Source organism: Drosophila montana, unplaced genomic scaffold, assembly GCF_035044405.1.
Source record: "Drosophila montana isolate Dmon_TW-CO22-7 unplaced genomic scaffold, ASM3504440v1 contig_1624_1, whole genome shotgun sequence".
NCBI lineage: Eukaryota > Metazoa > Arthropoda > Insecta > Diptera > Drosophilidae > Drosophila > Drosophila montana.
The window spans coordinates 3,641,656-3,669,599 of NW_026996559.1; the positions used below are offsets into that span (position 1 = coordinate 3,641,656).

Consider the following 27,944-nt stretch of genomic DNA (forward strand, 5'->3'; position numbering starts at 1 on the left):
GCGCAGCGGTAAGTAAACATGGCCATTTATGCTTGATTGCTGATTAAATTCTTGATTAATAGAGTTTCTATATATTCTTATGCACACATTATATAAATACGTATCTATCAATCGACTGACAGATTATGTGTTTACAAATGGTATATTATTTAGAACAGCCATGTTTGATTTACTTAAGTTACCGTTCACAGATACTTGACACCGAATAGTTAAGCAAACCAAATGTGGGCTGTAGGAAACTGCTTGACCAGAATATACCCTGTAGTCAGTTCCTAATCGCACTAGCATAAATTTGATCTTAATGTTGGACTTTAAAACTTATTGATATTTAAAGAAAATTTAAAGAAAAGTTATCGTAGTAGCCTTTATAATCGCCATGATCATTGCGCTTTTACTCGAGTGACCTTTAGATATGTCCAAGTTTATGTAAATTAAGGGCTCCAAGATGGGTCCTTCCGCCTGTTATTATATGACAGATATCATAGAATCAATAGCTTGGAAAAAAAACAACATTTACTTAGCTTAGTAAATGTATTAAACTATTTGCATTTGGCCATAAATCGTTTTGAAGAGCAAGAGTAAAAAGTAAATCTATTTAATCAGCTTAGGAATATGTATACTATATACCAATCCATCTGCTGATCCAGCGCCAAGCAATAATAAATTTCGAATCTGAGCACATACATCCTCATATGTTGCTCATATAATCGTATGCAACTACTTCTAATACGATAAGCAGAAGGTTTATATTTAGTACTAATAATACAAGCATACGTAATCCAGTACGGGTTGCCAACGCCCAAGCCGTAACTGTTTTTGCGTTATCTTGCCTGGTAGCTCCCCATATAGCCACTTATGTAGTTGTATACTATATTCTTTTGTTATTGTTTATTTGCCTCAGATTCGCATTTCGTATCAATGGATCGCCGGGCATCGTGTATAAAAGTGTGCAGCTGCAATCGATACAAAGAGTTTCCAGTTCTTAGCTCATTCATAACATGTCGTCGGAATTGGCCAGTTTACTAGGTCTCTGCAACAATGAGGATCCGCCAAATATTCCATTCAATAAAGGAAGTACCGCACAGGGTAAGTTATATCATTTGAAGACTATTCAAATTTGATTAGTTAGCGTGAAAAATAAAAGACTACGTATATAACCAATCAGTTATGATAAAAAATCCGGATGGCATGACTGCCTCTATCATTCAAAACGTGGCCAAGGCACACTCTCAGATTGTGTGCTGGAAGTTATATTCAGATATTATTTATCAATGAAATTCAGTTAAAGCGCAGTGAACCAATTAAAAAATATGCATATCAACAATATTTGCTTAAATTCAATTTTCATTACTAGTGAAAGAATGGTTTTTGTAAAACAAAGTTTTTCCTCTCAAAGTTTCCAACATATCGAAACCTTTTTAGGAGTCTCTAGGAACTACCAAGTATAGGAAAATTGATAACGTCCATTTCAGGATTCTGAGAAATATACAACTAGGCACATACTACATGTATGCAATAGATCCTTGCAAATTGCAGGTTTTTGTAAATCGATTCGTTCGATTCGTTCAAATAATTCGAAGAGTAAACAAATAGCCTGATTCCAGATATACTGAAAGCTCAAAACAAATTTAAAAAAAAGCAATAAAAATCTTCGATTAGTATTGTGTACTTAAGCTTATCTTTGAGAGAAATTTACAAGTTCCGAGAGATATCAAGACTTATTCGATTTGCAGTAGCGAGCGGGGGCGTGAAAAGCAAAGTTAAAAGCTTGAGCTAAAGCCGTTATATGCCGACACATACACATACATAACGCGAACTTTAATAGCCTGTACAAGCCGTAAAGTACTCTATACTCAGAGAGCAAGACAGATTATTGGTGAATTCAAACTTTTATCAACAAGTTCGCAGAGAGCTTGCAACTACAGGCAAATATTTGATTTTGAAAGTGCACATTGGAAAGCTTAGAAAACTCTCTTCGAGCGGAAGCTTTTGTGCTTTCGTTTAATGCGTGCTCGCGAGTGCTAACCAGTTGTCAGATGTGCTCGTAGCTAACAGGTCGCTCTTTCTTTGCGTCTCGGTAGGTTGTTTGTTGTTGGATCTCCGATCAAAGGTGCGTAGTGTGCGACGTGATCTTTGTACCGGCTATTGGGCGGTGGGCTTAGCTGATCAGCTGTTGCCAGGGAATTGTTGTTTATATAGCCAAATATATTTACAGTTGCAAAACGCAAGGTAACAAAGCTGGAAAGCAAGACGATGACTTCTCCGCTGCGGTTCTATTACGATCTGATGTCGCAGCCCTCGCGGGCGCTGTTCATCATCTTCCGGCTGAGTGGCATGCAGTTTGAGGATTGCATCGTGGCGCTGCGTAATGGTGGGTGCTCGTTTAAACTTATCTTTAAAGTGGAATGAATTTCTTTAATAATGGGACTTTGCACATGGCAGGCGAGCATCTGACAGAAGAGTTCAAGCAGAATATTAATCGCTTCCAGCGTGTACCCTGCATCAATGACAATGGCTATAAGCTGGCGGAGAGCGTGGCCATATTGCGTTACCTTAGCGCCAAGGGCAAGATACCGGAGCAGCTGTATCCCAAGTATTTTGTAGAGCAGGCGCGCGTTGATGAGTTCCTCGAATGGCAGCATATGACGCTGCGCGTCACTTGCGCCCTGTACTTTCGCACCATCTGGCTTGACCCGCTGCTGACGGGACGTTCACCCACAGAGGCGAAGATTGAGACGCTGCGCATGCACATGGAGCGCAATCTGGACATCATTGAGGAGGTGTGGCTGGCCAAGAGTGAGTTCCTCACCGGACCAGCGCTCACCGTTGCCGACATATTCGCAGCCTGCGAAATTGAACAGACACGTAAGTCAATTGTCTAATCCTATATAATTGGATTGCTCACTCCCAATCCTCTCCATAGGAATGGCCGATTATGATGTGCGCATCAAGTATCCCAAGATTCGCGCCTGGTTGAAGCGCGTGCGGCATAGCTGCAATCCGCATTACGATGTCGCTCACTCGTTCGTGTACAAAATATCGGGCACGGGCCCACAAGCCAAGCTCTAAGGCATTCCATATGGCAGATGATGTAATACTTTCTGTAAATAGCTGTGTACTTGCATCCATCGTTTATATTTATATATTGTAATATATTTTAAGTATTTATAGATGTTAAACATATATTAAGTATTCCAATTCAAAGAGAAAACTTTTTTTTGGGCTTTTAAAGATTATCAATTTTAACTCCTTGATTTAAGGTAATTCAAAAATTATGGAATTCGGCAGATTGAAACCCAGTTTCGAGCTAAACCAGTTCAAACCCTGAATTTCAATATATTTACACTACGAACTGAACCTTAATATTAGATAAATGTCAATTTTGGCTAGAAATCTAACATAGCCCGCATTTTGTATATAAAAATATGCACGGCTTGCAATAATTTCAGAACACAGGGCTAATTGTAAATTAACTTTTTATTATAGAAATTTTGGATATAACAATATGTTGTCACATTAAAAGAAAACAAGGTTTGTGCCAAATCCTGGGCTTACAACGCGAACCTGAAGACAGGGTGTGGGTGAACCATGAACCGAGCCAGCCAAATTTTGGTTTTGCAGCCCTTGTATATACCCAACATAAAGCGAATAAGAGGTTAGGTGTATATTCTTTCACTCGAGTAATTGCAGATTCATTTTTGTACCCCGATTTTAAGCTATATGAAAAGTTTAGAGTGATTAATTAGCTCTATAAGTACTCTTATGATTTTTTTTATTGTGTCGTCATTGTTGCTTTTATAATTTCACATTTATTTAAAAAAAAAAATACAATTTTAAAAAATAACTACCTAAAACTAATAAAAAATATTAATAATATATAATATAATATATATAGCAACGTTACGCGCTTGAATTTCTAACATTTTGCAACAATTTTTTTTCAGTTTTTGCGATAACAAAACATAATATATATAAATAAAAGTAGGGTTACAAAAAAAACTATACGTTAATGTATTTATATATATATATATATATGTATATTTAAAATTGTATGTTGAAAAAAAATCAGAATTCAGAAATTAGAATCAAATCAAGTAAAATAAAAGATAATTGGTATATACAAAAAAAAAACTATACAATATGGATATATTTATGTAAATATATATATATATATAGATATATTTCTAAATATATACACATGTGTGCATGTATGTGTGCGTGTGTATATATAAAACTACATACAACTCTAGACTACATTCACTTAATTATTATATATGCATGTATATTTTTTTGCGTTGAATTCAACTTAAAATAATACAAAAAATATGTGTGTGTGTGTGTGTGTGTATGTGTGTAAACGTGTGTATGTATATATGTGTGTGTGTATATTTTAATTATAATGGATACTTGTATGCGTTTTGACCTAATACCAAACGTCTTCTACGATAACATTTTAATATTTGACATACATTAAAATGTATACGTAATGCCCTTTTATACTAATTGCTGAATTGTTGAAATATATGTGTATATAATTTTAGTAATTTGTTTGTTTGTCAAAAGGATTATTTGAACGAAATGTTTAAATTGTTGCGTATTCTGCTTATGTGCACCTGTTTTTTTGTCGCCTGCCACTCACTAACGACTGCGTACTTCTGTTGGCAAACAGGCAGCTGCATTGAGCCCGGCTTAGTTAGGCCCACTGATGTTGGGCCTAACTGACGGTTAACATATGACGAAGTATGGCCGACTCTTAAACTAATGACACGTGAGCACCAAACGCATAGATATGTACACACATAAATAAATATATATATAGCATACATATACTTGCTGCCAATTGGCAATTGAGCACCGATGTGGCCAGCTGGGCCCTCGGGCAGTGCATTCCCTAAATCATGTCACTAACAAATTTTAAAGCAAAGCAATTAAGGCACCAACAAGTGTTGCATCTACGCACTAGAAGCTACCCATAGGCATAGACAGGTACAGGTACAAACAATGAAAAAAAAAAAAACCAACTACATGCATACAGCCGAAATACGTTGCAGTTCATACAAAGCAGCTGCCTGCCACAAGACGGTGCCAACTCTCTCTTTCTCTCTCTCTCCCCCTCTCTTTCACTTTCACTTTCTCGCTGTCTCTATCTCTTTTAAATTGTGTGTCTGCTCTAGGCAGGCGACATTGTTTGGATTACGTTTAAATATATGCAAACATATATACATATATATGTGTATGTATATAGTTTTGTATATATATATATATATATATATATGTATGTACTATGTATTTTTATATATGGCTATCAAATGTTGCCCAAGTTAAGCTTACACATATCCGTGCATATACGCACAATTGTATGAGTGTATATAAATATGTTTGTATATGTGTGTGTATGTCTCTCTGTGGGTGTGTTGTGTGTATCTGTGTATGATAATTTTGCAAATATATGTATGCATGTATATGGTTTAAGCATATTCCGTACTGTTTGTATACGTTTTACAAAATAGTTTTGTATGTATATAAATATATATATAAATATATATCTTTTTTCTTTAAGACGCGCTGTCCCTATCGTTACTTTTGCTTTTCCATTGTTCCCTCGATGTGTGTGTGCGTGTGTGTCGCGTGAGTGTGGGCCTGGGTTTGTTTTGGATGGGTTGTGTGTATGTATGCACATGTGTGTCTGTTTGTTTGTTTGTGTGTGCTTCAGCCACAATTTCCTTTAAAATACTATCGCATGTGTTTTATATACTTCGCTTTTAATACTTATGTTTTCCAATATATGCTCTCACACTTTCGCGCTGCCTCCCTCTCTCGCTCTCGCTCTCGTTCTCTCTCTTTCTCTCTGAGCTTTTCCTTTGATTTCATTTTAGCTGGAAGCGAGACACAAATGAGCTTTAAATTATATCGAATTTTAACTCATTTGGACACGCACCTGCTCCTCTTCTGCCATTTAGAAGCGCGCTCTGTTCATGTTCTTGATGCGTATGCCCACTTCCAAGACTTGGTCACCGCCGGCAGCGCCGCCGCCACTGCTGCTGTGGCTTGACGAGCTGCTGCTGCTGTTGCTGTTGCTGCCGCTGACACCGCCGCCGCCGCCGCCACCGCCGCTGGCAGAGCTGTTGCCATTGCTGCCATCGCTTAGCGGCGAATTGTTGTTGTTGTTGCTGTTGTTGTTGTTGTTGTTGCCCGAACTGGAACCGGAGACGACAACGGGCAACGCAACATTGGCCTCGGCATTGACACCGCTCACACTGGCACTTGCACTGGCCGCAGCTGCGCCCAGTCTACGCAACACTGTGGTGGTGGTTGTCGTTGTAGTTGTTGTCTCAGCAGCTGCACCACCATTGCTCCCACCGGCGGCGCTGCCCAATTTTAAGAGCTGCTGCTTATGGTGCCGATTATGATGGTTGTAGTTGATGGCGGTCAGATCATGACCGGCAGCGGCGCCACCGCCACTACCACCGACACCTCCACCGGCATTGTTCGCCGCATAGTCGTGCGGGCCGCCCACCGTGTGCCGCCGCTTGATTGAGCGATTCTGTTTGTTTTGTATCTGCCGCTTCTTGGTCAGATTCATGTCAGTCTTTTCGTCCTTGGTGAGCGCGGCAGCGGCATGTGCCCACGCCAACGACGACGATGTGGGGGAGCAACAGTTGGCGGCGGCAGCAGCAGCAGCAGCAGCAGCTGCCGAATTGCCCGAATTGCTGCTGCTCATGTGTCGCGTCGAGTAGTTGCGACAGTTGAAGCTGGCGCTGCGAAAGAGCCGATGATCGCGCCGCTTTTTATTGTAGCGCTCAAGAAAAAACGATGGCGAGGGTGTGGCCATAAGGAGCTTCTCCTTGGGGTCACTGGTGGTGGAGCCCTCCGAGTCATCTTCGGAGCCGGCGCCACCAATGCCCCGCTCGTAGGCCAGCGAGCTGCTGAACCGAAGATTCTTGCTTCCGTACGAGTTGCGTTGCATCGAGTTGGCCGTCTGCGAGCTGGGCGTACCAGCCAGCGGCGTTGAGGCGCTGCTTGAGCCGGTGCCAGCGGTGGGCGTGGCAGCGCCACTAGCCGGCGCCGTTGCGCTGCCCTGGTGTATGGGCACCGTGGCCGAGTGCTGCAGCTTGTGCGCCGCCTTGAGCAAACTGGCCGGCAGCGGAGCCACCGCTGGCTTCATCAGCAGCTGCAGCTGCTGCTGCTTGTCCTCTTTGGCCTCGCCAATGCTATTGGTGGCCGTGCAGGAACGGCTCAAAAGTAACGAGTGTGGTGCGTCCAGTGGGCAAAAGTTGTGGAACAGTCGCTCCGGCGACTCGTCCGCATAGGGAATGTTCTCGGAGTGCAAGTGCAACGGCTGACCAAGTGTGTGCCGGCGATTCTTGGGAAATTCGGGCGAACCGTTCTCATCGTTCGATTCGGAGCCGCTGCGCAAATTCCGCAGCTTGCTGTCCAGCGTGTCCGTGATGGTCGTCAGCGACATGGAGCCTGCCCATTGACAGTGAGTAATTAGTGGGTCTTACAGGGTATTTCAAGTGCTTGCACTTACCCGTATCGCTTAGACGGCTGCTCGAATCATCGTCGGTGAGAAGTATGGAAATGTCAACGCTGCTCCGCTGCTGTTCATGCTTGCCAACGCTGCCAGCTGAGTCGACGCTGGCCGAGTCCTTCTCATCCAGGCTGGCCTTGCGTGCCTGGGCGCTCCGCGAATTAGAGCTGGAGAGGAAGCCACCAGTGCCGCGCTTTTTGGTGCTCGCCGCGGCCGCCTTGGCTGTGCTCGACGAGGTGGATGTCGCAAAGGAAGATGAGCCGCCGCCAATCGCCGAGCTGAGCAGCTTGCTGGTGGTGCTAGTTTTGCTGCTATGCAGCGTCGAGCTGCTGCTGGTGCTGGTCGTGCTGCTCGCTGACACCTTGGCGTAGTCCAGCGACTGAAAGTGAACAGCGGGCAGGATTAGGCCAAAATCGCAAATGCTCTGCACAGACTTGCGTTGCATTCGTCTTTGGTTGGTGGTGCGGATGGTGGTTGTGGTATTGGTTGTATTGGTGGTGTTGTTGGTAGTTGTGGTGCAGTGGGAATTGTGCTGGGCTTGACTACTGCCGCTTACCAGTACACTCTCGCCGGAGTACGTGTCCGAGCTGACGGCGCTGCGTTTGCCATGGGTGCGTCTTCGCAGCTGCGGTATGAAACGCGAGGAGCGCGTCTCCCGTTCCGTGATGCGCTCAATCTTGGACAGGTTGTGCAGCAGCATGCTCGTTTGATCCTCCTGCGTCTGCTGCGGCTGGGCCGGACTCGGCGCGGCCGCGCCGCCGGTCAGGTCCGCCAGATCCGGCAGACTGCCGCCCTCGAAGAAGAACTCGTACTGTGGACAGATTAAAGATAGCGATTGATAAAAGCGTCAACAGAATTGTTGCTGTTGTGGACCCACCTGTGTGACGAGCAGCTCGACAATGCGACACTGATGCTTCATATCCTTGACGGCCGTTTCCAGCGTGTCGTTGGGTGTGCGTATAATAGATGGCCCAAAGATAATTGCCAGGTTCTTAGGTTCCATGCGATTCACCTCGCAGTTGTCGCTGACGCGGCAGAGATGCCTGATCAGATGCTTCATTGTCTCGTACGGATGACGCGGCAGGGACTCGACAATGTCCTTGAGCAGCACAATGCGCTCCATGCCCGTCTTTTTGTCCGCCTCAATGAAATTAATGTAAAAGCTGGCCGGCATCAGTGCATCCGGCAGGCTGCGTATAAATAGCTTAAGCAGGCTGCTAACGACATTGACATCCTCCCATCGGACATCGGTGGCGCAGCTCTCGAACGAAAACTCCTTCGTGTTGACCAGCTCGGACAGCTCCGAGATGGCCGCCTTGTTGCCGGGTATGCGATAAATACCGACCACGCCCAGACCCTTGGTCTCCACAATGTTGGTGCAGATCTCCACCAGATGCGGTACATAGGCGTTACTTTTGGACATGGGACATGCGCGCAAGGGCTGACCAATGGAGCCGCCTGTTCTGCTGGCACAGCCCGAGGGTGAGGCCAAATCTGCATGGGCAACCCCGCCGCCACTGCCACCTCCACGTCGAAATAGTAAATCTTTCCAGTTTTTTGACTTGGGCGAGCCCAGATCTTTTTCGGGCACATTCTTGTGGGAGGAGGGCTTGCGCAGCTTCATCACGGGCGATATCGCATCATTGGTGGTGGCAGCTGCAGCTATGGAAGCCACAGCGGAACCCTCCACCAAGGCACCGCCCGAGTGCGAGCTCACCGGCGAGCTATCTGCGCCAGCGACATCATCCAGGTAACTGGAGGTGGCAGCTGTTTTCTGTGGCTCCGCCAGCTGTTTGCCTGCAGGCTGCTCCTGGAAAGGAAGGAAGGGGGGTTAAAGGATTGGCCATTTTGGGCTTTCGAGCACCACTTACAACGTCATCATAGTTCAAGCTATCCTTCCACTGCAGCAGCCCAAAGAGGCGCTTCATCTCGTTGCTGCTCTTGGTCTTGAATAGAATTTCGGTGTAGGGACCGCACGATGGAGCCGATAATGCCGGCGTTTGCGGCTCGGCGGCGCTGCTGCTGCCCGACGAGGTCAGCTTATCGTGCGCATCATCCAAATTCAGCTCGTTGCCCAACGTAGCCAAATGAGCGACGCTGGCGCTCGGCTTCGACTGCATCCGTATCAAGTACTTCTTTTTGTCCAGCGACTCGTCAAAGAATTTAAAATTTCTAATATCAAGCTCTATCACCTGCCAAATGGAATATGTATTGAATGGGTATTTTTCTAGCAAGGAATAGACGCATCATCAGTATATTCTTGGATATTCAAGCAGTGCACAAGCAGGCTCCATGGTCGCATCAAAACTGGTTAACCTAAGCCATGTCTTCAGCCGCTGAGCATGCAAATAATATCTTAAATGTGGCTTGGATTCCAGGGATCGCTCAGCTTGCCACTACGCCATCGGAAATTCCTCAGAATCGGGGCAATAGAAACCGAAAGTTTTGCGCATAGGCAAGCCAAGATGTTAGCCCTCCCACAACCGCAACGCGTAAAAGCTATCAGCTATCTTTGGCATGCCGGCAATTGAATACCTTACGTTATAGTTGGTAAATTTCAATAAGTTTTATTGCCTCTAGCTGAAATTCCCGGAAATCGCAGCCAAAGCCAAGGTGGAAAACAATCCTTGACGAAATGCGCTGCGTTTCGACAGTCGCCATTTTCCGAAATTTCGTTGGAATGGCAAGTCGAAGCAGCAGCAACATTTTTGCTTCGCCTGTTATGTGCATTGCTTTCTGCGTCTCAGTGTACATTTTTATTGCCACCCCCCAAACGCACACACAGCGAAAAGCAAAGTTCAAGCCAGATAACTGTAGATAAATGTTGCCAATGCAGCTATTTTCTAGCTGACTTTGGCTATTTTGAGAGGTCTTAAATTTCTAGCTGCCCGCCTATCTGGCTATTTATTTATATTATTATTATTATTATTATTATTTCTTTTTCACATTTTTTTTTTTTTTTTATTATTCATAAAAGGCAAAAGCGGATGAGTAATTTGTTATTTTGTAGAGCAGTTATTTTAGCTATGTTTTTTAGCCAATTTTTATTTAGTTCACCTGTTTTCAGCTATTTTTAAGATCGGATTCAGCTACAGTTTGCAACAGTCGAAGCAGAAATATTCAAATACTGATCGCAAGCTCTATGATATGGATATAGTTTTATATAGCTTTATATGAGAAAAATTAAAAGATCAAAATACTTTGAAAAACAGAAAAATTTTCCATACGAAAACTTATTTATCGGGCGATTCTTCCTATAAAGTTAATTGATATAGTAGTCCGATATTGACAAGATTACGCTCATATGTATGACGCTTTGTATAAATTGTAAATGCAAAGTCTGCTCAAGATATCTAAAAAAAGGATAACCTTTTCATACAAGCAACTTATGTTGATCGATCGTTTTTATGGCAGCTACTATATGTTGAGCTAAGCTGCCGACTCTTTTTCCTGTTGGTAAACCGAGAGACTAATTTGCAAAGAAACAGATGGATCACTTTATGGGTCCAAGAAGTCGCTTTCTATAAGTTACACATTATAAAACCCTCTTTAGAGAGAGGAGGAATCGATTCTGCATATCTTCCAAAGCCTTGTTGCCAGCTAAAGAATCAAATATTTTATAATAAATAAGGACATATAAAAAAAATGTTCCCCTAAGATGTCAGGCAGTCCCACAAATGTTCTGTTTTCCATATAAAAGAGATACCTTTTGTTTTTGGGGACTAAAGACAACAAGCTCTTAAATTATATTGGTCATTGTATTAATTGCTTCTTGAAAGGGCGGCACTTACATTATGCTCCGACTTGGCATGGCGTCCAGAGTAGATGCGTAGGATATCTCCTTTGATTTCCAATTTAACCTGACGCCACGAACGGTACTCGGACATGCGCTATGGAATAGAATTGTGTGGTCCACTTAGTTAAGGTCCACTTAATTGGGCAATTGGCTGCTTACCTTGCCATTGATGCACGAGGATTTGATCTCAATCTCCGTCTCAAAGGCCTCCAGCTCGTTGGGCACATACTTGCCATTCAGCTCCGCGTCAATGTGGATGCTAGGTGCAAATGGTGTCCGTTACAATAAGATGTAATTAATTGGCTTGTTTATTATTCACCTGCTGCGCATATCGCTGTTGATGGAGGCACGCCGGTTGCCATGATGTGCGGACAAGCGTACATCCTCGAGGCCGTTGGGCGTTTCGATAAACTCATGACCACCGCCGGTGCCAGCGATTACATCGTACGTGGGGTCTGGATGCTCCTCCACCAGTGCTTTGGTCTTGTGCGGTTCGACAACGGCCGCCGCAGCAGCAGCAGCGGCTGCGGCCGCAACGACAGCAGCTGCGGCAGTTGTACTGGCTGCAGCTCCATCCGCCGGCGGCTCTGCATGATACTCCGTCTCATTGTTGGTGGCACGCAAGTACGAGATGCGTCGCACCGGCTTACCCTCGTCAAAGGAGCTCGAGGAAAGCGGCTTATAGCGACGCACCACGTTGCCCGGCGCGGAAGCGGCTTCCACAATGGCAGCGGCTGTAAAAAGTGAATTCGATTTTTAAAAATAGTCACAAGAGAATCTAAAGCACACGAAAAGGTACACTAATTAAGTAACTCATAAGTGTATACTTTGCATTATTTGGAAAATATAAGTAAGTAAGTGCTTTACGAGTTGCCCTGAACTGAGTGCCAACTATTCCAGATTCCTTCCACACACCTTTTTTAATACACAATAACACACACATACACACGGAGGAGTGCGCGCCGAAAGCTGCTCACTTTGCTGCATGAGAATTGCACTATTGATTAACTTTCGATTTCACAGTCCGATCCTTTATTCGGGGCACAAAAATCTTTGTTTTCAAATATTGAGGAATGCGGCGAGCGATCCAAAAAGCGAAATATTTGTTATCTTTATATACTACACAAGTGACCATATACCAAGTTTGCTGCATTTAGCTCTTATAATCCTCGAGCTAAGCTCCGAATCCTTGCTTCAAAATCGATATTTATCGATATTATAAAAATGGAAAGTGAATTCCAAAAAAAAATAATGTACACATGTATGCAAATATAACCTTCTTCTGCGCATGGTAAAGAAGAATATATATTTCAAACTTCAAGCCTTTAGACGGACCTGGTTAGATCGATTCACTTTATTAGCTCTTGCCACTCCTCCTGACTGTTGCATGCAGGCACACAAAAAGATTTTACCGATGCACATTTCCAATGGAGCCAGCTCCGAAATTTGTCTGCGAATAAGAACTACCCTAGAAATGTTCGAATGTTCAAGCGACTCACTCACACGTTATTCAATTATATATTAATTGCAGCTATCACTTTAAGTTGGGAAAGATCTGTTAAAATCTGCGATTTACACTGCACACTGATCACATCACTCAGCATCAACAAGAGCCAGTTCATACTTGATATGGACACACTTACCGCTACTCTCAGCAATGTCCGCCAAAGTGGCCACCGTGTGCGAGGAACTGGTGGCCTGCTGGTGCTCCGGAACGTTGCTGAATTCTGAAATTAGCCATAGAAATGTTTGTTTTATTCAGGGTTAGGTGATTTAAGCGAGTGTTGCGTTGGGATTGGGAGGATACTTACTGGTAGGCACCGACTCAAATGTTGCATTTGCAAGTGTTGCTTTATGTAACTCCATCCGGCTGGTTGACTGTCCGTCTACTGTGCTGCTACTGCTGGTGGCGGTGTTGCTCTGTTGATACTTGGATTGCATCTGATGCAACGGATGCTGCTGAAGTGATTCGTAAAGAACGCTCTGCTTCTTTGCCAACGCAACCGACGCGCTGCTCGATTCGGAGGCGGCGCTTGTATTGATTGACAACGGCTTGAACGGATCAAAACCCTTGGACATGTGAGAGACAAGTTTGCTTTCAAATCTATTAGAGAGAATAAGAGGGATTAACAAAACAATCTGAGCCAATTAGGTCATGCGGGTTGGATCCACTTACACCTTGTTGGTAACACCCGTCTCCTGCAGTGTCTCAAAATAGTCTAGCTCCTTCGCGTACTTGCCATTATTGCTGCCCACGCTGACAGCCACCTGTCGCTGCTGCGGCGGCATTGCACCTATGGAACGTGGCGCCAGCTTGCTGCTCGCGTAGCTGTTGTACATGTCGTAGCCAAGTACAACCTGCTGCTGCTGCTGCTGCTGGTGGAGGTGGTGGTGGTGGTGGTGCAGGTGTTGTTGTTGCTGTTGCTGCTGCTGCTGCTGCTGCTGCGGCTGCTGCTGCTGCGGCTGCTGCTGTTGCTGCTGTTGCTGTTTGTGCAGCACTTGGTGGCGCACGCGCTGTGCAACAGCTCCGCCTCCTGGTGGCGTGTGCGATGGGAAAAAGTGCTGCGCCGGTTGTTGCTGCTGCTGCTTCTGTGGCGATGACTGCGATGCGTTGCCGTTGGATGCGGAGGCGGATAGCACACCGGAGGGTAGCGGCGATTTGAGGAACTCCTCCTTCTGCTTGATGGACTCGCGCAGTCGTATCATTAGGTCGCTGTTCTCACCGCCGACGACGACGCCGACACCGCCGCCGCTGCCGCTGCCGCCGACGCCACTTGCATTCGCCGCGTACAATGCTTGGCTTATGGCCCCTACCGATTTGGTTTGGCGGCCGGTGGGCGTGGTTGGTTGTGTTGTGCTTGCTAATACTGTTAGATTTGGCGGTTGATTGGCACTGCAAACAGAAAAGAACAACAAATCAATTACAATTATTATTATTATAGAGGCACAAACACTAAAGACAAAGACAACTACATTGTTGGCCACATACGAAATCTGATCCTTAGGGGCTGCAACCAGCTTAGGGGCTGCAGTCGGCTAAGGGGCTGCAGTCGGCTAAGGGGCTGCAGTCAGCTAACATTGCGTAGGCGTTTAATTAGCCCCACTTCAAAGAATCCATTACTAGTGCATTATATTTATAGATTTAATCACCCCCATCCGATTTATGTCATAGTTTTTTTTTCCGGGAAATACTTAAATCGCTTAAGAAATATAAAAAGACGCCAGCTGCTTCATTCAGCTCTCTATAATCTATAATCTAAATATCTTTGTCAATTCTGTTCATATTCCTAACCTAAAAAAAACATATTGATAGCAATCACAATCACTCAATAAACATACATCGATGCCTTTACATATAAAACTTTTTCTTTAGAGCTAGGAAGATGAGATGTATGTAAATGCACACAAAGACATGGTTTATGGCAAATCCTACCCGCTAGTGTGAAAAATTAGTGGAAAATGGTTGAATGCAACTTTTTTGCTAAACATACGATCGGTCTCAAACCAATTTTTAAAGAGCTGTTTGAAGCTTCATTCCCGATTGAAGCACTTTCTATGTCAGCCGATCGATTTTAAGCTCATGTTAAAATACATATGTAAGATATAATTTGAGACGTGAAGTTCAAGGTGGAACGGGTGGAAATAAAATATGCCGAGGGCGGAAAATAGCTGAACAAGCCTAGAGATTAAAACAACAAGCTACCTTAATTTTGTTACTAGCTTCTTCTATAGTCTGTTCACGTAGGTAATATAACATTTGGCAGTTGTATCATTAGAGGTTTACATTCAGTTTTCTTGATTTATTACATCAATTGGCATACACATCTGGATTCTAAGGGCCAAGTTACCTGAAGATATTGAAATATAGCAACTCAATATGTATACATGTGTGAGTGTGTGTGTGCGTGCGTAAGGTAATAACACCTGATGGCCATACGAAATATAGTCGCTGGAGCTGAGGGATTTTGGCGCGTGCCGTTAGCGTTAAAGTCGACGTCAAAGGTAACGCGAACGTCAATGTTTGTTTCTGCTGCGGCATGTGGACTGGATCCGCTTGGACGTCGTCAGCTGTTTGGATACGCTGGTCACGACAAAGACGACGACGACATCGCCGTTGCCAAATACGAGTAAGCTGCGCAATTTGCGTAAACAGCGAGGGCGACACGCCCCATTCTGCCCCACTACACAGCCCGCAAGCCCCGCCGCCACCCAGCCACTGATTGCGATGACTGTTTGGATTGTGAATGTGTTATTTATTGTTGTTTGCTTATTAACGAATGTATTTGTTTAAGAATTTTGTGCTGCCGTGCGCGAGCTTTCAGACTGCAACGGATCAGATAGAGATATTTCAGTCGTCGCCTCGGAACACAGGTGCGCTTGGCCATGTCCAATAATAGTAACAGCTTTAGCAGCAGCAGTAGCAACAACAACTTAGGGTGCTCTAGTCGGGTGTGCCCGACGAGTAGATACCCTGAACACACAAAAACCACACACAGGCACACGCAAGGGCTGTGCTTCTTTTCCCCTTAGGCCATGCTCCACAAATGCGTCCCTGATTAACTCCGTATTTCACAGTCCGATCCTAATGAGTGTACATATACCAAAGACTCCACCTTTAAAAAACCGAAGAGTGATCCAAAAAGTGAAATACTTTTAATTTGTATATACCATGAGAGAACCCACATACCGAGTTTGGTGTAAAAAGCTCTTCAAATTTTCGAGATATGCTCAAAGAAACATGCTTCAAATTTGATTCTTTTGGATAAGCGCGAGGAGATATCGAAGAAATAATAGCTATAGGAGCCTCTAGTAGCCTCTCTTGTAGTTTCCTTGACAACTCAGCTCGTCGTCCTGATCAAGTAATTATTTGCTTTCAGGGTCAAAGTTGCCTGCTTCTGCCTGTCACATGCATGTGCACATAATCGCTCACTCTCAATAGTTTCAGGAAATAACAACAACAACAAAAACAACAACAACAACAACAACAGGGCAAGAGTTGTCTGCAAAATGCGAACTGAAAACTTTCAGCTGCCACTGGGGCCGACAAGCGGGTTGAGAACGGAGCATAGAACATTCTGTTCGTAGGTTTGGGGCAGCACAAGCGTTAATGCATGACAAGATACAAACTCGACGCCCGTTTTAACAATGCAGCCCGCCCGGCAGTGGCAGGCAGGCAGCCGGGCAACCGGGCAGCCGGGCGGACAGCTTCTGGGCTGTCAGGTAGTCTAATGGCCATGACCGTGACATGACCAACTGCACACGTGGCACTGCTGGGGCCAAATGCAATTGTAGTCTTGCGCGTGTGGGCATGTGTCTCGCTCTCTCCCTCTGTGTGTGAGTGTGTCCCATTTGCAGTTGCAACCACAGCACCCTGAACGCACTCAACACTTGATTGAATTAGCTGGAAGCAGCAGCAGCAGAAGCATCGCTGCTGTCGAAGCCTTTAAAATAACTCAATTTGTTGTGACAGGATGCGCAGGATAACCGAGCACTCCCTGGCTGCCCGCTGGCAATAACAACAATAACAACAACAACAACGACGACGACGACGATAACAACAGCAACAAAGGAGCTGATGCGAGAGTGGCCAGCGATACCAATTGATTTAGCGCACTTGATGCAAACATTTTGCCATCGAACTTTTCCTGAAATAGTAGCTGTAACAGCTCTTTCCCAGCTCCTGACCTTGGCCATCGGTGAAAACTTCAGAAAATTCAATTAATACCTTCCCGCCGGCCGCCGCAAAGGCCAACAGTACAGGTTTACTGCCGTTAAGTGCCTTTTAATGAAAAGTTCCTGGTTGAGCAGAAATTGGTGTGAGTATAAATTGATTTATGGCCGCCGGACGTCGGCAGGAATTAGATACTTTCGCTATGCAAACGTTGCAGAGGGTTTGCATAGCTTCTCCGAGCTTAAAGTTAAATAAAAACACTTTCAGATACTCGCAGAATCGGTGTCAATAACAAGAAACTACACTTAAGCTGAATTGGTTGAGCTAACAAGCCGGATAGAGGGCACAAGGTTGCCCATTTACAGAGGAGCTTCTAATTAAACGTTATACTATTTTTATACCAACAAAAAATACCAAACAGCAGTAATATTTATCGTAATAAATGTTATTTTTGGAATATCTGAATAATGCTCCTAATGTTTCAAACTCAAAAACTAAATGTATCTATTTACATATATCGAATGTGACACAGTTATCTCTTCAAACAAAATTCAAAACCAATTCCAGTTGTCAGTAACCCAGAAATATATATAAAATAGTCTGTCCGACCGACTGACTGATTATATAAATATAATATAGTATTGTGCTCCCTATAAAGCAACCGGGGAGTGTGGGCTTTTCATGTCCTTTTTTAGACTTGAAAAAATGTTATAAATTCATGCAATATAAAAATAATATACATAATTATATCAAATTAATGCGCTTAATCATATTTAAAGGGAATGTGTCAAGGGTGCTTTATACTTAAACGAGACTAATCGTACTAAGGAAAGCAGGATGCCGGAGATTAAATGCCCTGGCAGACACTTAGCATACGATATTTATTTACAAAAACTCAAATTCCAGGCAATACTGTGTTTATAGTAGCTATATTATATGGCTCCAAAATAAGAATAAAAGTGAAATCATAGTTTGACAATTTTATTAGTTTATCATGAAAAAGCAAAAAAAAAAATTGCCTATAAAAACTTTATCTTGGACTGATTGTTCCTACAGGAGCAATAAAAGGAGAGAAGCAATATATATTAGTATAAATATGCTAAGTGTATATTTTCAAAGAGTGTAAATTGCGCCCAATAAATCTACTTTCTACATAAATATTTCATACATCCTTAAGATAAAAGTGAAATATTGAAATTGGCCTTTATATAATTCCAAGTATATACTACATATGAGCAAATCGTATCAGCACGAAAAACCAAAATATTGCGACTAAAACACGCCAAAGATGAAAGGTTTATTTCCGACCGATTGTTTCCCTGCCGAGTCATATGAAATATTAAACCGATGTGATATGGTTTTGCAGAGATGTTAGTAGAATAGTTAAGATCGTCATTGCTGAGTGTTTTTAAGATACTTTAACTGATTACTTGAACGGATTTATGGCTAACGGACGTCTTCAGGAATAAGATACTTTCGCTTTGCAAAAGGGATTTGCATAGCTTTTCCGAGCTAAGTTGCTTCAAGATGTTTTAAAAACAGCAAAATTTTTCATACTAAAACTAATGATCGATTATTTCTGTAAGACCCTTATGATAATGTTATCTGATTTTGATGAGATTTTGCCTATATGTGAGGACCAAGCTACAACACTAGAGCTTAGTCTGGTCAAGTTTGATACAACTTAATCTCTGAACAATCATTCGACTGGCAACTAAAATTATAGTAGGCCGAGTTCGTTTGCATTCACAGATCGAGTATATGTACATACATATACATATGTTTATAGTTAATGTGATCCTTCTGCGCGTTGCACTTGTCATGATAAAATTCGAATACCCTCTACAAGGCTGCAATTGATCATGGAAGATGACAAGTTGCTGAATGTGAGTTGAAATCAGTTTCCCTGACCATGAAAATGAGCAAGAGCAAGAGAGAAGGTTGATTGCAAGTACATATGCAAACGCTGCTCCGTTTCAAGCTATGTACTTAGTACATAGAAGTAGATATGGCATAGTCTAGTATACATATATGTACTAGTATCTAATATCTAAGTATTGTTATCTTTGCATAAGCTTCGTGTACAAGGGTACAAAAATAAATACATAGATCCATTAACACAAGTGATTCGACACGCCGCGCGAATCGCGACTCTCTATTGTGCTGATTTCTTGCAGCTGTTGTTGTTGTTGTTGTGGCTGTTGCTGCTGCTTATCAGTAAAGAGTCAGCCACAGAAATGAGCTGTATCTATCAGGCATAGATATATACATACATGCATGCACACATTACAAAACTGTGTATGTGTGAGTGTGTGTGTGTGTGTGTGGAATTTCGCGCTTTATTGTCTGCTTGTTGTGTATGCACTAACTCTTCATTGTTGTTGTTGTTGTTGTGGTCGACTATTGTCTGATTTGCGTATTGCCAACTCTTTTGCCTTTTTGCAATTAACAAGTCATAAATAAAAATGTTGACATATTTGATAAGCCACAAAACTACAGGCCGAAACCTGTCAACAAAAACAGTTCACAGTATGGCCCGCCCCCAAATGGTTAACAGTGCCTAACCACCCGTTCCTCCCCGACGTCCCGACGCCCCCTTTCCAATATATGCCGTTCTTTCGCACTCTCTCTTGCGCCCACTCTCTCGTCTCTTCCCCCCCTCACACTACCTTTGCTCGGCGCAATTCGCATTGCATTTATTGTTGGTTTTTTTTGGTATCGATTTCGCCGCTGGTGGCGACGGCGCCCAGCGGTGTCGATAGCGACAATGGCGACACCCATTGGCGTCGACTTCGACGTCGACGACGGCAGCGCTGCCGTTCGTGTCATTGTTTGGGCAACACATACGCAACGGAAACGAAATACAAAACGCAAAATCGCATTCAAAAGAAATGAAAAAAAAAAGAAACGAAAAAAACAATTTTGAAAAAAACAAACAAACAAATAACTGCCAAGAAATTGAGACAAGCGCGCATTGTTGTTTCTTTTGCTGCTGTTGTTGTTGGAAAAATCTTAGTACAACATTTGCTCATGAAAAGCTGTTGCTTTGAGTCGTTGTTTTTGTTGCTGTTGTGCTTAGCTCAAAATTGATTGAAAACTTCTGAACTTTATGATCCAATAAATACATCGATTTCAAGGCCTCTGCAATTATTAAAAAAAAAAAAACAAAAACTTTCCAAGTGACCCCACCCACCCTCACAAGCAAGCACAAGCTTCATTGCCATATTTGTGGGTTATATCGACGACTCATTTCATGTTATCAACAAAAGCAATTACAATTCGTACCCGATGATATCGATCAGTAAGTTTCGAATTCGAATTCGAAACATAAATTTAAATGCAATACACTCGCGTACACACACACACACACGCACACGGACACACTTCGAAACTCACTGGGCTCAAGCTTTATTATATTTGTTGTGATGCGAAATCTACGCGCTCCACTCACTCGCCATCGGCAACTAAACTAAAATACAACCCAAAGTCCATGCGACTAAACTGAAATATATAAAAAAAAAAAAAAATAAAAAAAAAATTCACTTTGTATGCATGTATGAAATTTATATTAAGCTCGCGACAGCAGCAGCAGCGGCAGCAGCAGCAGCAGCGGCAACGAGACAGGCTGGGCTAATTGAAAAGAGCCCCCAGCTATTGAGTGGGCAACCGTCGAACAACCTACCGTCAAGCCACCGACGACCCATCGACCCACCCAACCACCGAACGACCACAGAACTGAACGCTCTTTCTTTTATTTTATAAGCAATTGTGCCACGCGCATAGCGCAAAAATATTTCATTGTACACTCAACAACAACACACACTGTAAATGGATGCGAAGCAATGGGAGACGATGGTTATGGAATACACACATACATATACATATACATATACATATACATATACATATACATATACATATACATATACATATACATATACATATACATATACATATACATATACATATACATATACATATGCATATACATATACATATACATATACATATACATATACATATACATATACATATACATATACATATACATATACATATACATATACATATACATATACATATACATATACATATACATATACATATACATATACATATACATATACATATACATATGCATATACATATACATATACATATACATATACATATACATATACATATGCATATGGATGCGAAGCAATGGGAGACGATGGTTATGGAATACACACATACATATACATATACATATACATATACATATACATATACATATACATATACATATACATATACATATACATATACATATACATATACATATACATATACATATACATATACATATACATATACATATACATATACATATACATATACATATACATATACATATACATATACATATACATATACATATACATATACATATACATATACATATACATATACATATACATATACATATACATATACATAAACATTTACATATACATATACATATATATATATTTTCCCCAATACAAGTAGTTGGATTTGCTGTATACGCAACACGAAACTAGCTGATTCGATTGTGAACTAAATCAAAGTGCGCAACAGGAGCTGGGTTATTTGAGCAGGGGGATGACATAGTTGGGGTTCGGTCGAACACGCGTCGATATCGCCCCATAACACCCATCTGGCTGACCAGATATTCGCATGCCACACTCCCCGACATTCGCGGGAACGCAACTCCACTGTTTGGGTGTCAGTGTCAGTGTCAGCGAATGTCCGTTCACAACATTGAATGTGCACAGTGTCCAAAAAGCAATCGATTTGGCTGAATTCAAGGGCAAGACTGTGCTTGGGGATGACATTATAGAAAAAGAATTTAAGAATGACATATCAAAAAATTAACGAAAATTGGGATTGCAGCTTGTAATCTCCGATTTATGCCAGAAAGTTTTAGCAGATCTTTTTTTAGATATTAGATATTTATTTAGATTTATGCCAGAAAGATTCTGTTCTTTAATAATTAGCTATAAGAAAATTGGATTAACAATTGGCATATACAAAGATAAACGAATTTTAAGGATTATACTTTAAAGACTGTGATTTATGCTAGAAACTTGTATAAGTTCCTGTTGTTAGATAAATGAAATGAAAAGATAATATTTCATCTTATTAAGTCTCAAATTTCTTCCAAAAACTTTTATAGAAGAAGTATCTAACTTTAATTTGTGCGTCGAAATTAAAAAGGGATATCCAATACATACTTCAGAAACAAGGCACTTTTCTATGATATAATATAGCACTGATAATAACATGTTGTACCACTGTTCCTGCATTATGTGTGGGCGGGTGTTGTTTGTCTTCTATTTTCACCATCAAGGTCGCAATCATCTATCAATCATGTTAGTCAAATTCGAATGCACAAAAAATGAAAGGTCAGTCAGTATTAAGTCCAGTCCTGTATTAAGGCACCAAACCGATTCTGAATCGAGCCGATTTAAAGCCGATGCTTAAAATATTTATTTAACATGAAATTTGAAATTTAACACGAAATTTGATGAAACAAAGCTTAAGGTTCGCAGATTTCGCAGAAAACCAGAACCGAACCTGAAGGCCTCCTTCGTTTGATACGTGAACCGAACTATAGAAAACGTTTGAACTACACGTATATCTATATATTTTATCTATATCATTCTATCTTTTGTACAATACATATTTATCTTTAGGTACATCTGCGCCTACTAGTGTATCTGTATCTATGTAGAAGATGACTCCGGACTTGGGATCAGCATGAGAGCCAACACATAATACAATAACAGGCCTTGCATTGGCTCAAGTAGCCAATATAATAATTTATATATAAGTTGTATATATATATTATGTTCAGCTTCATTCCCATGGTGACCATTATCTCAAGCCCTCAGACTTGGATAAGTCTCAATCTGAAGCTCATCTTCAGTTGCCATCTAGTACACATCTCAATCTCAATTTCAATCTCTGTCGCAATAGGTGGGGCGATTCGCCAGCTTTGAGTGCTCAGCTGTGGGCGTGGCCAGTTGCACAACACACACGGGCGGGATCCCTGCGGACATGCGAGGAGGCGTCCAGCTCATGGTTGCACAGGGCGGGCGAATGAATTGAATTGTCATTCAATGCGGTTGAATTTCATTTTTATTTTTATTTTTATATTTTGCGCCTGTGTGTGCATGTGTCCGACTGTGTGTCTGTTCAATTAAATTTGTCTTAATCATATAACAATGGCGCGCTAACAAATATTCGTATACGTTTGCTTTTGTTGTTGTATAATTTACACTCCGCTTGTGCACTCCCACACCTATATACACATATATATACACACACACATATGTATCACATACAGCACATCGTCACAGTACATTCCGACCCGTCGTAAGCTACGGACTGATGGGAACACGGAATTTATTCGGCCGGAATGAGTTCCTCCTGTCGACGTAAAGAGCTTTAGCGATTCTTTTTCTGAGTTTGCACAAACAACGTACGACCTTCAGCCCATTGGCAAGGTGTTTCCTGGATGGAATTCTTTCCGAATGGCCTCCAAGTACATTCGAGAATCTGACCTGGAACCAATTGCTTGGAACTGACGAAAGCCCAGCAAACAGACGGAGCAACCAGCAGATGTGCTGAGCTGTTCTAAATAGTTTCAAGAAGGAATTTTTAATTGTCTGGCTCTTTAAGGTCTGGTGACGCATTCATGTACCAAGCCATTTTCATGACTTCCGGCGGAATAGTGAAATAGCCCAGGCTAGGAAAAACTGGCTTCGAATCAGACGCGTCCACCAAAGGCCATAGATATAACGTACGATGAAAAGATGGTACCCAAATTCCAAGTTAAACATCTTATTCGGGTCGTTGCGATGAACGGGCAGACCGACAGACATGGTCCAGATTGTATTTTGCCTTTTAAATGTGCCCCATATACATACATACATAGAAAGTCAATTGAAGAAGTAAGTAAACATTCGAAATACATATGTATTTAAGTGGGTGGTGCCTCAACTTATCTACGCGAAAGTTTTTCGCAACAAGTTGCCAGCACGTAATTAGAAACGATAACCGGTAAAAATATTATAAATAGAAAAACAAAAACGAAACGAGCAAAAAAAAAATAATCCAAATTCGACACGGCACCCGTAACACGTGCCATACAGTGAACATGGAATCATCCACTCAGCTGAAACTTCAGATGATATTCAAGAGCTCTCGACGCGAACATTTCTTCATTTATGAGCTTGGTATGCAGCTCACGGCTAAAATGAGCAATGCAAAACAAATGGACAAATAGACAAATAGAGACGACAATTGCCATTGCCAAATCTATACCTGAATATTAATCGATAGCCAAAAGTAAGAATTTTTCAATTCATGCAATTTGCTTAACTTATCGATAAATGCACTTCAGTCGTTTGTTTAACATAATTCAAGGCAATCAATATATTACAAAAGCACTTATAAAATATATTTTATATAAGAACAAGAGTGCTTCGGGGGTAATTCCGACTGGGAGATACGCACGCCCCAAGGTCGGCTCTTACGCAGCGACTGCGCGTCTTCTTCCCTTGGCTTCACGCTATGGGAAATGCGTTTGTGATTAACTTCTGTGTTTATATTCCGATCTAAATGGAATTTTCAATTGTGTATATACCATATCACACGGCTTTAACTTTAAAATCAAAAATGTTTAAGAAGAATGGGTAGATGTACGAAATAAGTGAGTATTTTCTATCTGCATCTGCTCTACAAGAACCTACATATCAATTTTGGTGTATATATCTCTTAAAGTTCTTGTTTTCATTTAAACTTCTTTAACAAAAAACTTGTAAAACCTATTAATTAAATGCTCATATGTCAGCAAAGAGGCACAATAGTCAAACAAACTTTAAAAAAAAACTCTAAGTTGGATTCTGGATGCTTCAAAAAAAGCTCTATTTTCAAACAATTGCACCTTAAACATATTCCAAAAGTTATCAGATTCCATGGCATCTTCAACGAACTTCAGCCGGCTCAACATACTCGTGTTGTTGTGTTATGCAAATGACCTACAACGAACTGTGGCCGATATATGAATCAGTAATTTTGTTTTGCTACTTTCTAAAAAAAACTATTTATTACTTTTTACAGTTCAATTGCAGTGTCTACGTTGGCGCACAAATTTCGCATTCCAGCGTTTGGGTCATATCTCTAGAGGATTGTCTGCCCTATGCATAAACATACGCGCACACACACACACACACACACCCGCACACACACAAAGAGTGAAAACAGGAAGCTCGGCCAGTGGCTAATGGCCAATGGCATTTTTATGCATGTGTTTATTTTTGTTGAAATGCATTCGTCGTCATTGCTAAATCAAGACACAGTCAAAAAGTCCACACACAAAATATGATGATAAAAAAATGTATACATATGACACGAACCAAGCGGCGCGATCAATCGATTTCGATGCTTTATCCCGTCGAGGCAACCATTAAGATCGCCAAATGCGCTGTAAGAAACAAGTAAGAGAGCAATAGTCGAGAGTACCCAACTAGAGGATAAACTGAACCCAGCGTCGTTCCTAAAGCAACCGCAGTTTATGCAGCGACTGTGCTTCTTCTTCCCTTCTTCCCAGACAATGTATGGGAAATGCATTCTTGATTAACTTGGGTGTTTGTTGTCCCATCTTTGTGAAATTTTCAGGATATGAATTTAACATCATAATGTGTTTACATACTTAAGAACAACCTGTATCTTTAACAATACTTTTTTGGATATTAATCTGGATTTAGATGTAAAGGAGTCTATATACCCATTTTGGTGTCTCGAGACCAGTTATCGACGACCTACATTCAAAATATCAAGTCTCTTGCTCTGACAGTCAGACTGACATGGCTACATTGACCCGACTGTTTATACTGAACAAAAATATATATACATATCTATACATTAGCAGGTCTAAATGTCGCCTCCCCAATCAAATCTTAAAACCTAATGTAACGAAACAAAAAACAGATTTCAATAATCGAAACGTATATTAGAAACATTTTTGTGAGGCTGTCTCCTATAGAATATCAATATGAATCGACCAGTTAAAAGAAGACTTGTGAATATAAATGAGGTATCGATATGGCCCCAAAACAATGCGTAGACAAAAAATTACAAAAAGGATTGATGATTGACATCGAGTTGAATAAACGAGTACTGTATGTCAAAGTGAACCGAATTATGGAAGCCGAAAGTGTTAACTAAGATATAAAACATGTATCGAATAGTTAATTGATAGATAAAGACAGATTATATTGCTAATTAAAACATCAATATGTAGATATTTGCAATGCGTTCTGCTAAAATGATTATGGTGAATAAGTATGAGTTCATAAATACATTTCATTCAACGCAACAATGACCAAAAAATGCTTTGGCAATACAAATGGGGGAAAAATTAAAATTATGATGAAATCACCATTGTAGAACGGAGAACGACGCGACGGACACATTTATCTGCTGTATGTGGTGTTCTACAATTTAATAGGCTGTCGTTGGTCCAAGCATGGACTACTCATCATCATCATCATCATCATCATTATGCGCCTACATAGATGTATGCATATGTATCGTACAAATTAATGACAGTGAAAAGTCTGGCGAAAAATGCGCAAAACATATATTATGCCAAATGCGAACAACTTTGCGCTGGACATTTGCTATGAAGCCCCAGCCTCAGCCCCAGCCAAAGTCCATGTCGCAGAGAAAGATGAGTAAGTTGGGGCGGGGGACAGACAGAGCAAACACCCTGTTCACAAAGTTCACTTTACAATTGTTTTTAATTATTGTTGTCGCCAATGTGGAGCTTAGTTAATGCTATTTAGAGCATGCACTTAATTTATAGTTATACGAAATTTATAACATTTCCCGAGTTACATGTTATTCGATTACGAATCGCATCTTTTTGTCTGGCATTGAATTTTGTTTGTGCTTTCAAATTGTATTTGTTTGTGTCTTGAATGAAAGTGAAATAATGTACAATTTGCATATGCATAAGATACACACACACACACACACGTACTTATTGGAAGGAGGGTAGCTAAAGGTAGGTAGTCTCTTGATGTCACCATAAATCAAATGCCACACAGTGTGATCAAGTTCATTGGAATCGCGACGGCGCCAAAGGCTGTTGGCCAGTAAACTGTCAATTTGTTTCGCTGTTTGCGAGCTTATGTATGTGCGTGTGTGTGGGTATGTGTGTGTGGGTATGTGTGTGTGTGTGTAAGTGCGAATTAATATTTATGAAACATCCGACATATGTACGTCTATTAGCATTGGCAGTGGTACACAACAGCGTAAATACCTGGTTTGCAAATTTCTTTTTCGACTGCTGCTTCAAAAAATTAGCTAAAACCAATAATAAAATTAGCTAAAAATAGCTGAATTAGCTTTATGAGCAAATTGGCAAGAGACAACGTTTACTTGCGATTGAGATGCCAAAAAATAGCCACATTTGCTTAAAATTCCAACTGTTTCCGGCTGACGACAACTAAAAATATATACATTTAGTTTGAGATGCCAAAAAAATAGCCAAGTTTGCGTAGAAATTCAACTGTTTTCGGCTGACGAGCTATGCAACTGGCCAAATTCAGCTAGAAAATAGCTGAAGCTATGATAAAATTAATCGCGTTAAGCATCGTTTCGTACTTTCATTACATAACTAATGTTTATTACCCGCACTTGCGCGGACTAATGTCCTTGCTTCAAATTTAAAAGAGCACTTTCCACTTATTTTCCACTCATGAGAAATTTTAAAGTTTCCGCATCTTAAATGAATTGTCACCAAGAATTTTGAACATAGTGTTGCAGCTAGCTCTTACGTTAAATAATTATTCAGTCAATAAGTGCAAGAAAATTTTTTTTTAATATAAAGAATAATGGTTTATCATTATTAT

General features: G+C 41.4%; 2 protein-coding genes and 1 long non-coding RNA gene across 8 annotated transcripts in view; 2 read left to right on the top strand and 1 right to left on the bottom strand.

The window, feature by feature from the left end:
• The first annotated feature begins 2,012 nt into the window (after window positions 1-2,012).
• Window positions 2,013-3,363, top strand: GstT3 (Glutathione S transferase T3). Its single transcript, XM_064700077.1, has 4 exons — window positions 2,013-2,110; window positions 2,216-2,371; window positions 2,443-2,865; window positions 2,924-3,363. The coding sequence occupies exons 2-4, from the start codon at window positions 2,254-2,256 to the stop codon at window positions 3,067-3,069; spliced, it is 687 nt and encodes a 228-aa protein (XP_064556147.1). The 5' UTR covers window positions 2,013-2,110; window positions 2,216-2,253; the 3' UTR covers window positions 3,070-3,363.
• A 375-nt stretch (window positions 3,364-3,738) lies between these two features.
• Window positions 3,739-27,944, bottom strand: part of RhoGAP19D (Rho GTPase activating protein at 19D) — a 52,466-nt gene continuing 28,260 nt past the window's right edge. For 3 of the 6 annotated variants that reach the window (XM_064700073.1, XM_064700072.1, XM_064700071.1), the window contains exons 5-15: window positions 13,504-14,220; window positions 13,139-13,431; window positions 12,971-13,054; window positions 11,647-12,061; window positions 11,487-11,586; window positions 11,323-11,421; window positions 9,403-9,723; window positions 8,409-9,341; window positions 7,532-8,342; window positions 5,939-7,470; window positions 3,739-5,876 (exon numbers count right to left, since the gene is read on the bottom strand). In XM_064700073.1, coding sequence (XP_064556143.1) covers window positions 5,957-7,470; window positions 7,532-8,342; window positions 8,409-9,341; window positions 9,403-9,723; window positions 11,323-11,421; window positions 11,487-11,586; window positions 11,647-12,061; window positions 12,971-13,054; window positions 13,139-13,431; window positions 13,504-14,220 — 5,287 coding nt within the window. In that variant the 3' untranslated portion in view covers window positions 3,739-5,876; window positions 5,939-5,956. Of the gene's footprint in view, window positions 5,877-5,938; window positions 7,471-7,531; window positions 8,343-8,408; window positions 9,342-9,402; window positions 9,724-11,322; window positions 11,422-11,486; window positions 11,587-11,646; window positions 12,062-12,970; window positions 13,055-13,138; window positions 13,432-13,503; window positions 14,221-14,300; window positions 14,463-27,944 lie in introns of those variants that run through there. The other 3 variants (XM_064700074.1, XM_064700076.1, XM_064700075.1) reach the window with 3 other exon arrangements.
• On the top strand, window positions 23,388-26,322 carry LOC135440543 (uncharacterized). The gene is made up of 2 exons (XR_010438318.1): window positions 23,388-23,975; window positions 25,147-26,322. It is a non-coding gene; the product is annotated as an uncharacterized LOC135440543 (long non-coding RNA).

Bases quoted from the DNA above. Each gene is read 5' to 3' on its own strand.
- GstT3 (XM_064700077.1), top strand. From the start codon at position 2,254: ATGACTTCTCCGCTGCGGTTCTATTACGATCTGATGTCGCAGCCCTCG. The intron at 2,372-2,442 runs GTGGGTGCTCGT...TGCACATGGCAG, and splicing joins CATCGTGGCGCTGCGTAATG to GCGAGCATCTGACAGAAGAG. The intron at 2,866-2,923 runs GTAAGTCAATTG...TCCTCTCCATAG, and splicing joins CTGCGAAATTGAACAGACAC to GAATGGCCGATTATGATGTG.